Source organism: Muscardinus avellanarius (assembly GCF_963383645.1).
Source record: "Muscardinus avellanarius genome assembly, chromosome: 15".
Lineage (NCBI taxonomy): Eukaryota > Metazoa > Chordata > Mammalia > Rodentia > Gliridae > Muscardinus > Muscardinus avellanarius.
In genome coordinates, this window is record NC_137801.1 from 58,315,974 (window position 1) to 58,328,397 (window position 12,424).

At 37.6% G+C, this 12,424-nt stretch overlaps 1 protein-coding gene across 1 annotated transcript in view; it reads right to left on the reverse strand.

Moving 5' to 3' along the window:
- The window catches only part of WDPCP (WD repeat containing planar cell polarity effector), a gene marked incomplete at its 3' end in the record, with an annotated part of 308,777 nt that overhangs the window by 65,733 nt on the left and 230,620 nt on the right, over positions 1 to 12,424 (reverse strand). The window contains exon 14 of the mRNA XM_080711300.1: positions 2,669 to 2,831. Coding sequence (XP_080567426.1) covers positions 2,669 to 2,831 — 163 coding nt within the window. The remainder of the gene's footprint in view (positions 1 to 2,668; positions 2,832 to 12,424) is intronic.

The following is a 12,424-nucleotide window of genomic DNA, read 5'->3' on the forward strand; positions in this document are numbered from 1 at the left end:
ACATAATGCCCAGAAACTGGAAATAGTCCAGGTCCTATCAGTTCGTTGGATAGGTAAACAAAATATCTATACAATACAATATTATTACTACATGTTACAACATGAGCCTCAGTAAAATAATGCTATGTGAAAGAAGCCAGACAAAATTGACAATATATTGTATGATACTATTTATATAAAATTTCTTGAGAGAAAGGAGCATGATTTTCTTGGGCTAGGATAGGAGAGTGGAAATGGGAAACAAGGGGAATGTTTGGAATAGTGGAAATGTTATAAACTCGAAACTGAACTGTGGTGATGGCAACAGAACTTTATAATTTTATCCATTTGCACCGACTTGTATGTTAAAATGGGTGAATTTTATAACATATTTAGAGTTATACCGCAGTAAATTTTTTTTAAAGAAATAAAGAGGTAGGACTTCTAGGTAGGTAAAGATAGTATCAGCTCCCTAAATTTTCATTTCCCAATACTTCTAAAAACATACAGAACATAATAAAGGGATAATGAAACCATGAGAACCATGTTTTTGGCATGACTTGAAAATGTCCCAATTTCAGCAATTGCAAAAAAACTAAAACAAAGATAAAAATTTTAAAAAGGATAAATGCCAAATTCCCAATGCATTCCTCTGACTTGTGTTATTCTAGTAGGTTAGAGCATGGACTACGAAGAAGGGGCTTTGAAGTAGCATGTATTTTGAAGGGGGCAGTTGTCAATCGCTTAGCTTCTGGGGAGGGAAGCAGTGTTTTGGCTCTTGGGTGTGAAGGAGGAGAGACGCATAAAGGAGAAAATATGGAGTCTATAGACAAAAGAAAGCCAAAACACAATAGGTCATACAGCCCATCATGAATTTGTGGGGAGCTTAATTAGCCCCTTTGGTTTTCCCATTTTCAGGATCTCCCTGTCAAATTTTTGGCTAGTCACCCAGGCTTGGTGGCGCACACTTATAATCCCAGCATTGGGGAGGCTGAGACAGGAGGATCTAAGTTCATGGACAGCCTCAGCTACTTAGTGAGGCCCTCTGCAACTCAGTGAGACCCTGTTCAAAATAAAGTATAAAAAACAGGGCTGGAGGTGTAGCTCAGAGGTCGAATACCCCTAAGGTTCCATCCCCAGCACCACCAAAAAAAAAAAATTTTTTTTTCGGCTCGTCTGACATTTGGTCACTTGACCTCATTAGCAAAGGAGAACAGTGGCTTTCCCTGGTCATTTTTTATTAAGGTTATCACTTTTACTAACAATGAGTTTGCTACTTTTATTGACAATGCAGCTGGGCAAGGGTTTCCCCACACTCAGCTCCCAATCAAGCCAGAGTACTGTTATTCATAGACAGTCCTACCCAGGTAGAGCCTAGTTTAAGAGAAGGAAGATGTAAGGATCACAGGTTTGAGGCCAGTTTCAGCAATTTAGTAAAAACCTATTTCTCTTTCCCTCCCTTCCTTCCTTCCTTCCTTTCGTGTGGTATAGGTAATGGTACTAGGGGCATTCTACCTTTGAGCTATACTCCCAGCCCTATTTTATTCTTTTATTTTGAAACAGGGTCTCACTAAGTTGCAGAGGCTGGCCACAGACCTGCAATCCTCCTGTCTCAGTCTCCCAGGTACTGGGATTACAAGCATGTGCTACCACGTCTGGCATGAGATTCTGTTTCAAAATAAAAAATAAAATAGGGCCAGGCATGGTGGTGTATTACCTGTAATCCCAGTACTTGTTAGGTAGATACAGGAAGATCACAGGTTCAAGACCAGCGCCAGCTATTTAGTGAGAATCTCAGCAACCTAGTGAGATCCTGTTTCAAAATTAAAAAGGCTGGGGTTAGCTGGGCATGGTGGCGCATGCTTATAATTTTAGTACTTGGGAGGCTGAGATGAGAGGATTGCAGGTTTGAGACCAGCCTCAGTAACTTAGCAAGATACTATTTCAAAGTAAAAAATAAAACCAGACTAGGAGTGTAGCTCAGAGGTAGAACACTCCTGAGTTCAATATCCAGTACCATATACACACACAAAAGGGCTGGGAATGAAACCGGAAGTTAGAACGCCCCACAGTTCAATTTTTAGTGCCCCTCCCCCATGTACCCGTGTGAGCACAAAAAAAATAGGGCTGGAGTGTAACTTACAGGTACAGTGGGACATTTAAATTTTCATTTATCAGATTTCAAACACTAATAGTAAATTTGCATTAAATAGTATGATATAAATTATAATTCAAACTATACATTCTAAAAATCAATATTCATTTAAGGTAATTTAACATTCTAATGATATTCTCCTTTTTTGTGTACTGGGGTTCCTGGAAACCCTTCTACCTGTGGGCTACACTCCCAGACCCATTTTTTATATTTTTATTTGGAAACAGGGTCTCTTAAGCCAGCAAGTCTGGCTTCAAACCTGTGTGATCCTCCTGTCTTCGCGGGGATTACAAACGTGCATCTCCATGCCCAGCTCTAATGATATTCTTTTTATATTCACTTTTGCCTGTTATTCCTGCTTCTGCATGACCTAACTGCTATGAAGTATTAACCAAGAAAAAAATGCATATTTTTCCTTGACAGTTTGAAATATTCTTGCTTACTGCTTAGTCTTCATTTGAACAGGAAATATTTAACTACAGAATACTAAATACTTCCCATTATGTAATAATTTTCCAGTTCAACATGTCCTACCTGTTAGGAGAGCCATTCAGTATTTTTTGTTGAATAATGTGTCTGTGGATTGACCCAGAGGAAAGAAGATTATCTGGAATTGAGTCTTCCCCTTGAGGTGCTAAAGATAGACCAAGAAAAGCTCCATTTAGCATATCTCCTCTGTCCAGGGGCCCCAGGAGTTCTGTTAAAAAAGTGATTAAGATATGAGTCAAGTACAAGTATAATTTCTGCTAATTCCACTCATAAATAACATTAGAGAAAAACTTTCACATATCTCAATGGAATTTTTTATTTCGTCAATTTACTATGTAGCACACAATGGAAATCTTATAGTCCTAGTCCCCTATGATTTCTTATATTTTACTCAGCCAGGGGAATTTCATAACAGAATGATGAATGTTTTCAAGTTTAGATTTTATAAAACTCATTTATGCCTTTCTTATTCACAGTTTTTACCAGTACTTTTAAAATCAAATATTCTTTCTCTATTAGCGAATTACCATCCTATTTTATTATCTTAAGATAGTTTGAGAAGTGAATTATTTTGCTCTTTCACACATACTAAACAACTTCAAAGGGAAAGGAAAATAACTTTCTAATATTTTCTTTAAATTACAATATTTAAAAATTGTTATTTAAGCCGGGCGTGGTGGCGCACGCTTGTAATCCCCGCGCTTGGGAGGCGGAGACAGGAGGATCGCGCAGGTTCGAAGCCAGCTGTGCTGGCGTAAGAGACCCTGTTTCAAAAATATAAAATAGGTCTGGGAGTGTAGCCCGGAGGAGGTAGAAGGGCTTCCAGGAACCCCAGTACCACCAAAAAAAAAAATTATTTATTTTTTATATCACTAGTGATTGAACCTAGGGACTGGGCTTGCTAGGCAAGCACTCTACAAACTGAGATATATTCCCAAGTCTCAATTAGCATTTAAAAGTATATACAGATGTATAAAGATATGTAGAAAAATCTTTCTTTCTTTCTTTCTTTCTTTCTTTCTTTCTTTCTTTCTTTCTTTCTTTCTTTCTTTTTTTTTTTTGCAGTACTGGGGATGGAACCCAGGGGCATTCTATCTCTAAGCTATACACCCAGCTCTATTTTTTATACTTTATTTTGAAACAGGGTCTCACTAAGTTGCTGAGGCTGGCCACGAATTGCAATCCTCCTGTCTCAGCCTCCCAAGTACTGAGATGAACAAGTGTGCACCACCACACCCAGCTAGAAAAATCTTAGAAACTTGGACAGAGCATTGTTTAAAATATTTTGTTTGACAAGAAATAAAATTATAGCTGTAATAAGTCTCCCAGCAAAGAAAATCCCAGGTCTCAAAAGATCCACTGCTGAATTTTACTAGAAAGTTTGTTCTTTAACTAACACTAATTCTTCTCTAACTATGAAATAAAAATGAAAGGAATATTTCCAAACTCATTCTATGAAGCCAGTATCACACTGATACCAACATCAGATAAGGACACAACAAAAAATAAAATTCCAGATCAATATTCCTGAAGAACATTAATAAAAGACTTTACAAAAAAGAAAACCTTAGCCAACATCTTATTAAATAGAGAAAAACTGAAAGCATTTGCTCTAAAATAAGGAATAGAACAAGGATGTTCATTGTCGATCCTATTCAATGAAGTATTTGAAAATTAAAAAAAATTCTTTATTGGTGCATTATAGTCATACATCTTAAGGGGATAAAAGATGGTGGAGACATACATGGAGACAGCACCCAATTAGCCTTTACCCAACCCCCACCATATTCCCTCCCCATCGCTTGGCTTAGTGATTGACTTTGATATGTTTAAGTACATCATGTGCTTTAGAGTTTCCCTCTTCCCCCCTCCCATGCCCTCAGGTTGCCTTATTTGCTCCTCTATAGGATCTCCTTTTTCATCTGGAGTTCCTCCTGTTATCCGTCTCCCTAGCTTTCACATATTGTGGAAAGCATTCGATTTCTTATTTTTTGTGACTAAGCCAGAGGACTTAGGTAAGAGAAAGAAAAAAGGGATCTAAATAAAAAAGGAAAATTCAGAGTATCTCTATTTGCAGAAAATATGATCCTTTACTTAGAAGACCTAAAGATTCTATCAATAGACCCTTGGGTATGAATAATGCAGCCAGGTACCAAGATATAAAGTCAACATACAAAAATCAGTAGCTTTTTGATACACCAATAATGAACCCATCAAGGAAGAAATCAGGAAAACAGTCCCATTCACAATAGCTCAAAATACTTGTAATAATAAACCCTGTGCATGGCACTGAGGTTGGCATTGATAATTTTGTGTATGTACATCATGTCCACTGAAGTGTTGCCTTCATTGAATTCCCTCCCACCTCTCTCTCTTAGGCTCCCTCCATCATATCTTTTAGACAAAACATCAGAAAAGATGCTTCAGACCTAAAGAACATTATACACAAAATGGACCTACTAGACATATACAAATCATTCTGCCCAATATAGCTGAATACACTTTCTTTTCAGCTACTCATAGAAGCGTCTCCAAAATAGACCATATTCTTAGCCACAAAGCAAGTAACAGCAAATACTTCTTTCCTTTTTATTTGGATGTCTTTTATGTTTCTTGCATAGTTTTTTCTACCTAGAATATTCTAGTACTCCATTAAGTAGAAGCGAAAGAGCATACATACTTTTCCTCTTGTTTTTTTATTTTTATTTTTTATTTTTGGGTGGTACTGGGGTTCCTGGAAGCCCTTCTACCTGCAGGCTACACTCCCAGACCTATTTTATACTTTTTATTTGGAAACAGGGTCTCTTAAGCCAATGTGGCTGGCTTCAAACCTGCACGATCCTCCTGTCTCCGCCTCCCAAATGCAGGGATTACAAGAGTGCGCCACCACGTCTGGCTCCTCTTATCTTTTATCTGAAGTCACTTTTGTTAACTCAATTTCTCTCAAGCTTTCACACATATTGAAAATATAAAACTGTTCATTTTCTGAGAATGGCTAATCTCACTACAATATTTTCTAGTTCCATCTATTTTCCTGCAAATTACATAATTTTATTCTTTATAGCTGAGTAAAATTCCATTGTGTGCATATACAATTTTTTTGTAATCAATTAATCTGCTGGTTTTGTAATTTATCTATTGTGAATTATGTTGCTGTAAACATGGATATACATGTATTGTTATAATATTATGACTTTAATTACCTTGGAAAGATACCAAGGAGTGATACAGCTGGGTCATACGGTGATTCCATTCCCAGTCTTCTGTTGAACTTCCACACTGATCTCCATAGAAGCTGGACTAATTGCAGTTCTACCAACAGTATACAAGTGTTTCTATTTCCCCACATCCTGCCAGAATTTATTGTTGTTTTTTTTTTTTTTTGTATTCTTGATGATTGCCATTCTAACTAGAGTCATATGGAATCTCAGTGTAGTTGTGTACTGTGTGTGTGGTGGTGGGGTACTAGAGATTAAACACAGGGCATTCTACCTCCAAGATACACCTTTTGTATTTTTATTTGGAAACAGTGTCTCACTATGTTGCTGAGAGTTCCACTGTGTCACAGAGGCTGTTCTAGAACCCACAATCCTATCTCAGCCTCCCAGTACTGGGATTGCAGGCATGTACCACCATACCCACCTTCGGGCTACACTCCCAGACCTATTTTCTATTTTATTTGGAAACAGGGTGTCACTAAGTTGCAGGGAGCCTTACTAAGTAGCTGAGGCTGGCTTCGGACCTGTGCAGTCCTTCTGTCTCAGCCTCCCAAATACTGGGATTACAATTGATGGTTTCCTTTGATGCACGGTCATTCTTTACAGATCTAGAAAAACCATTCCTAAAATTCACATGGAAAAACAAAAGACCCAGAATAGCCAAAGCAACTGTCAGCAATAAGAATCATGCAGGAGCATCATCGTATTACCTAATTTCAAATTATATTACAGAGCTATAGTAATAAAAACAGGAGAGTATTGGCACAAAAAAGACACATAAACCAATAGAACAGAACAGAAGATATAAAAAACAATCCTCAAAATTTTAGCCAGTTGATTTTTGACAAAGATGCCAAGAAACATATTCTAGAAAAAACAGCCTTTTCAACAAATGGTGTTGGGAAAACTGGTTCCATTTGTAGAAGAACAGAATTAAACCCAGCCTCTCACTCTGCATAAGACTCAACTCAGGTGGATCAAAGACATACAGTTTAGACCGGAGCATACAAGCGCACATAGGATCAATGCTCCAGCATACCTTCTTTAATTTTTAAATTTTTGTTGGTGCATTATAGTTATGCATTGGGGTGATATTGAAGGTGGTACATTTTTTTGTGTGTGTGTGGTACTGGGGTTCTTAGAAGCCCTTCTACCTCCGGGCTACATTCCCAGACCTATTTTTACATTTTTATTGGAAACAGGGTCTCCTAAGCCAGCGCATGTGGCTGGCTTCGAACCTGCGCGATCCTCCTGTCTCTGCCTCCCAAGCGCGGGGATTACAAGCGTGCGCCACCACGCCCGGCGGTGGTACACTTTTATATGCACACATTTCTTGATACGCTTCCCTCTGCACCTCCTCCTCGTATGTTCTAGTGCGACTGGTAGTGATATATCCACATACAAACATGGCCTTTGTTCTGTTTCCTTTCTCGATCCTCATCTCTCCCTTCTCTCCTTTCTCCTCTGATCCCCTTCCCTGTTCTAGTGATCTCTCTCCTCATTTTCACTGAAGTCTCATTTCCTGCTTTCTCTCTAGCTTTCATGTGTGACAGAAAACACGTGGATCTTGATGTTCTGAGCATGGCAGATCAATCTCTTCTCAGCCTTGTGGCTAAGATCAGATGTGAGTATGACATCATGATGTCCTCTAGTTCTACCCATTTTCCTGCAAATGACATAATTTTGTTCTTCCTTAAAGCTGAGTAAAACTCCACGGTATGTACATATCACAGTTTCTTTATCCACTCATGTGTTGATGGATACCAACTTTGGTCCCCAAACTTGGCTACTGTGAATTATTGTATAATAACATGGGTACACATGTGTCATTATAGTATTCTGACTTTTTTTGGTAAGATACTGAGGAGTGGTATAGCTGGGTCATATGCTGGTTCCTTTCCTGTATTTTTTTGAGGAACTTGTATATTAATCTCCAAAGTGATTGTTCTACTTTATATTCCAACCAACAGTTTGTGAGTGCTCCTTTCCTCCAGTATCCTTGCCTGCATTTGTTTTTGTTTATATTCTTCATTGTCAGTCTAACTGTAGGTAGAAACTCAGTGTGGCTTTTAAAAATACTTAAATGGGTGCCCTGTAATTATACTCAATAGTGAGGTCAGAGTGACACAAACATACATGCTACTGATTTGCATTTTCCTAATTGCTAATATTGTTGAAACTTTCTCAAATGTATGTTTGACATTTGTTTTTATTTTGGGGGGAAGTCCAGTGTCCCTTGTGATTGGAGTATTTGGTTTTTTTCGCGTTAAGGTTTTTTTAATTCTTTATATATTCTAGGTATTAGCCTTCCTCTATCAGAGAATTTGCTTCCATTTCTTCATCTCTCTCTTTGTACTCTTGACTATTTCCTTTTCTGTGCAGAAGCTTTGGTTAATTTGGTACCATTCCATTTATTGATTTTTGGTTTTATTCTTAAACCTATAAATGTTTGGTATAATTCTCTGTTAAGCCATCAGACCCTACACTTTTATTGGGAGATTTTGGTTACCAGTTCAGTTCCCCTACTAGTTGTAGATACCCTCATATCTATTTCTTCAAAATCTAGACTTGGCAGGTTGTATATTTATAGAATTTCATTTATTTAATTTTTCCAATTTGTTGCCAGACCTTTATTTAGCACTGTCTTATAATCCCTTTTATGTATGTAGTATTGGTTGTAACATCTCCTTTTTCACTTCAGATTTTAGTACAGTCTGTTATCTTTTTTTCTTAGTCAATTCTGCTGATATTTTCAAAATATTACTTCTTAAATTTCATTACTTGTTTCTCCTGTTGTTTTTCCATTCTCTGTTTCAATGATCTTTGTTCTAATCTTTATTTTTTCTTTCCTCTTGCTAGCTTTGGATTTAATTTCTTCTTTTCTAGTTTCCTATGGTATAAAGTTGGGCTGTTCATTTGAGATTTTTCTTTAGTAAAGTGTAAACACGTAAATGTCTCTCAGTACTGCTTTAACTGCATCCCATAGGCTTGTGTGTTTCCACTTTCATTTGTCTTCAAGATTTTCTAACTTCCCTTGTGATTTCTTCTTTGACCCACTGGTTGTGTGATGTTTAATTTAATGTTATTTGTAGATTTTTCCTGGTTTCCTTCTGTTGCTGATTTCTGCTTTTACTCCATTGTAATCAGAAAATATATTTTCTATTATTTCAATTTTCCAAATTTTGTTAGAACCATAGATTTTATGGTTGAGGATATAACTCAGTGGTAGAACATTTTCTTAGCATGTGCAAGAGAATGGGTTCAGTTCCCAGCCAGCACTGGAAAAAAAGTGCCCTTTCTATGGTCCTGGAGAAGGTTCCATGTACACATGATATTACACCTGGGTATCTACACGAAGAACTGAAATCAGAGTACCATAGTAACAAATATCTATGTTTATAGGAGCACAATTCATGATAGCCAAACTATGGGACCAACCTTGGTGTCCACCAACAGATGAGTGGATTACAAAATTATGGTAAATACACAATGGAATTCTACTCATTCAAAAAGAACAAAACTATGTCATTTGCAGAAAAATGGATGGGACTGGAGAGAATTATACTAAGTGGGATTATGAAAGAAAAAATGTGAAAGGTTGGATGTTTTCCATCATATGTGGAAGCTAGAGAGGAACTGGAACAAACACAGGAGGGGCTCTAGACAAAAGAGGAGAAACCTTAGTGGGGTGATGGAGGGCCTAAAGGAGGGCAGTGGGAAGAAGACTTGATGAGGGAAACACTTCAATGGACACGATGGACATACATAAATTTATCGATGCCAATCACAATGTTGTGTATGGGGAGGGCGGGGGAGTAGAGTGGAGCTAGGGGCAGGCTGACTGAAGGCTGTGAGCATGCATGTCTCGATTACTCTGAACTTCATCATGGTGTATGCTTACAATGAACCAAGAAAAAAAAAAAAGAATGTGTATTCTGCAGTTTTGGGGTGAGTGTTCTGTATATGTCTGTCATTTCTAATCAGCCTGTAGTGTTGTTGAACTCCTATAGTACCTTGTTGATTTTTGTGTGGTAGTTCTAGCCATCATTAAAAGCCTGGCAGAAACCATGAATGACCCAGTCCTCTGCTCTCCACTCTTTTTCTTTAATATTTTTCCTTTTCTTATTTTTTGCACTTTTTTTTCTCTCTCTTCCCTACATATGCTCCTTCGGAACCAGAATAGAATTGTCTTAGCAAATTTTATTTCACGGTAAGGAAGAAAACAATGAAAAACTCAGAAGACTAGAGTCTGATCTCTGGCTTTAACTGTGATCTTAACCAAGGCATTTTATCTCTCTGATCTTCTATTTTCTCATTTGTTCAGTAAAAGTGCTAACTCAGACCATCTCTAAAATATTTCTGCACTTTGGATGCCATGAAACAGACAAAAATGAGGGACAGATAAGCTGGGTGAATAAAAATGTAAAGGAGAAAGACTAAAGAGTCATTAGGGGACTCCTGGTTGCTAGGTAGGTCTGATAATTGTCACCTCTATTGAAATAGACCATTTACATATGTTATCTCTAACTTTCATAATGACCCTGTAAGGTAGGTATCATTACCCCATTTGCAGATATAGAGACTGAGGGTCAAAGAGGTTAATTGGCTTGCTCTAAACCAATATCTATTAAATGGCAAAAGAATCAAGGTTCATACCTGAAATATCTGGCATAAAGCCAGTGCCGTTCCATTTCAACAAACCGCCTAAGTCACAAGAAGAAAAGTGAGCTAAAAGAACTTTGCTGTTGTTACACATTTGTCTTCTGAAATGAATGGCACTATTTCTCTAGTGATCGTATATATTATTCTTTAAATCTATTTATTCTTTTGTTGGCTTTATGCCTTCAAAGGAGATATCTTTTCCAGTCTAAAATCTCCAGAGGCTTTTCAGGGTAAAACACATTTCAAGATGTGCAATCACATGGAAGAATGAAAATCTTTTATAATATTGTTTGTTAAATTGACAGCCCTACTTAACAGAAGCCATTAAAATATTTACAAAGTAGCAGCTGCTCGTGTTAAAAAATACAGCTTTTCGGAGGCATAAAAACAAACAAGTTGATAAGTACAAGATAAGCCATTTGACGGCTTCTTTGTGTACATTGCACAATATATAGAAAATTCTGATATTTACAGAGCAATTATACTATAAAGTATTTTAAGTTAAAAGGACATAAGACCAAGTAAGAACTGAACTATTTACAAGAATTTTTATACTGATCTTTTAAACAATTTAGGAAGCCCCCAAACATAATCTTTGAAGAAATGTTAGTCTTGTGGCATGTATTTTGTTTATAAAATAAGCTGTGCTTCTAGAAGATAGTTATACATGGATGAATCTCTATTGAGCTCAGTCGAGTTCTATATTGTCCTAGGATTTCAGTCAGGGCTCTTAGGAAAGTAATTACAAGTTGCAGGAAACAGATCAAGAGAGAAAACCAATATATATAAACAAATGTTTAAAACTAACTGAACATTTGTATGTTTTTTACAGCACTGGGGATTGAACCCAGGAGAATTCTACTTTGAGCTGCATCTCCAGCTCCATTTCTTATTCTTTACTTTGAAACAGGGTCTCACTAAGTTATAGAGAGCCAAAGCAGCTGAGGCTGGCTGTGAACCTGTGATCCCCCTGTCTCAGCCTCCCAAGTACTAGAATCACAAATGTGTACCACCACACCTGGCAAACATTTGTATTTTATTCCTTAATCTACTAATTTGACATCTTATATATAAACTGAGTTGATTTTTTTTAGACAAGTTCTCACTATATTACCTAGGCTAGCCTTGAACTTGAGATCCTCCAGTCTCAGCCTCCCACGTAGCTTGGATTACAGACACATATTACTTTGCCTGGCTTGATTTTATCTTTTGCAAACAAACATTTTTAAAAAGTAAACATTAATTATTAGAAGTTATCTACAAGCCAGGCAAGGTGGTGCACACTACATGTAATCCCAGTACTTGGGAGGCTGAGACAGGAGGATGGATGGTTTGAGGACAGCCTCAGCAAATTGTAAGACTCTCATCAACCTAGCAAGATCTTGTTTCCAAATAAAAATAAAATATAGTTGGGTTGTAGCTTGGGGGTACAATGCCCTTGGGTTCAACACCCAGTGTCTGTCTGTCTGTCTGTCTGTCTGTCTCTCTCTCTCTCTCTCTCTCTCTCTCTCACACACACACACACACACACACACACACACACACACACACACACATTACCAACAATGAGATTCTTATTATCTCAGAAGAGAGAAGTGGTATGCATAAATGGGAATAATCACTGGTTCTTTGGGGAAATATAAATGTATTTAGATTAGAGTACTAATATGGTTTGGATATAGACTGCCCCCTGAAGAGCTCGTATGATAACTGAATCATGACTCATTAATTATAATGGATTTAGTGGGTGGTAACGTAGGCGGAGTGTGACTGGAGGGGGTGGATCACTAGGGGCATGGCCTCGGGGACTGGACCTGCTTCACTATTCCTCTGTACTTCTGGCCTCCATGATGTGAGAGCAGAGTCCTTGTGCTCTTCTCTGTCTGCTTCCCATTGCCATGCCCGGAGCTCCATAAACTTC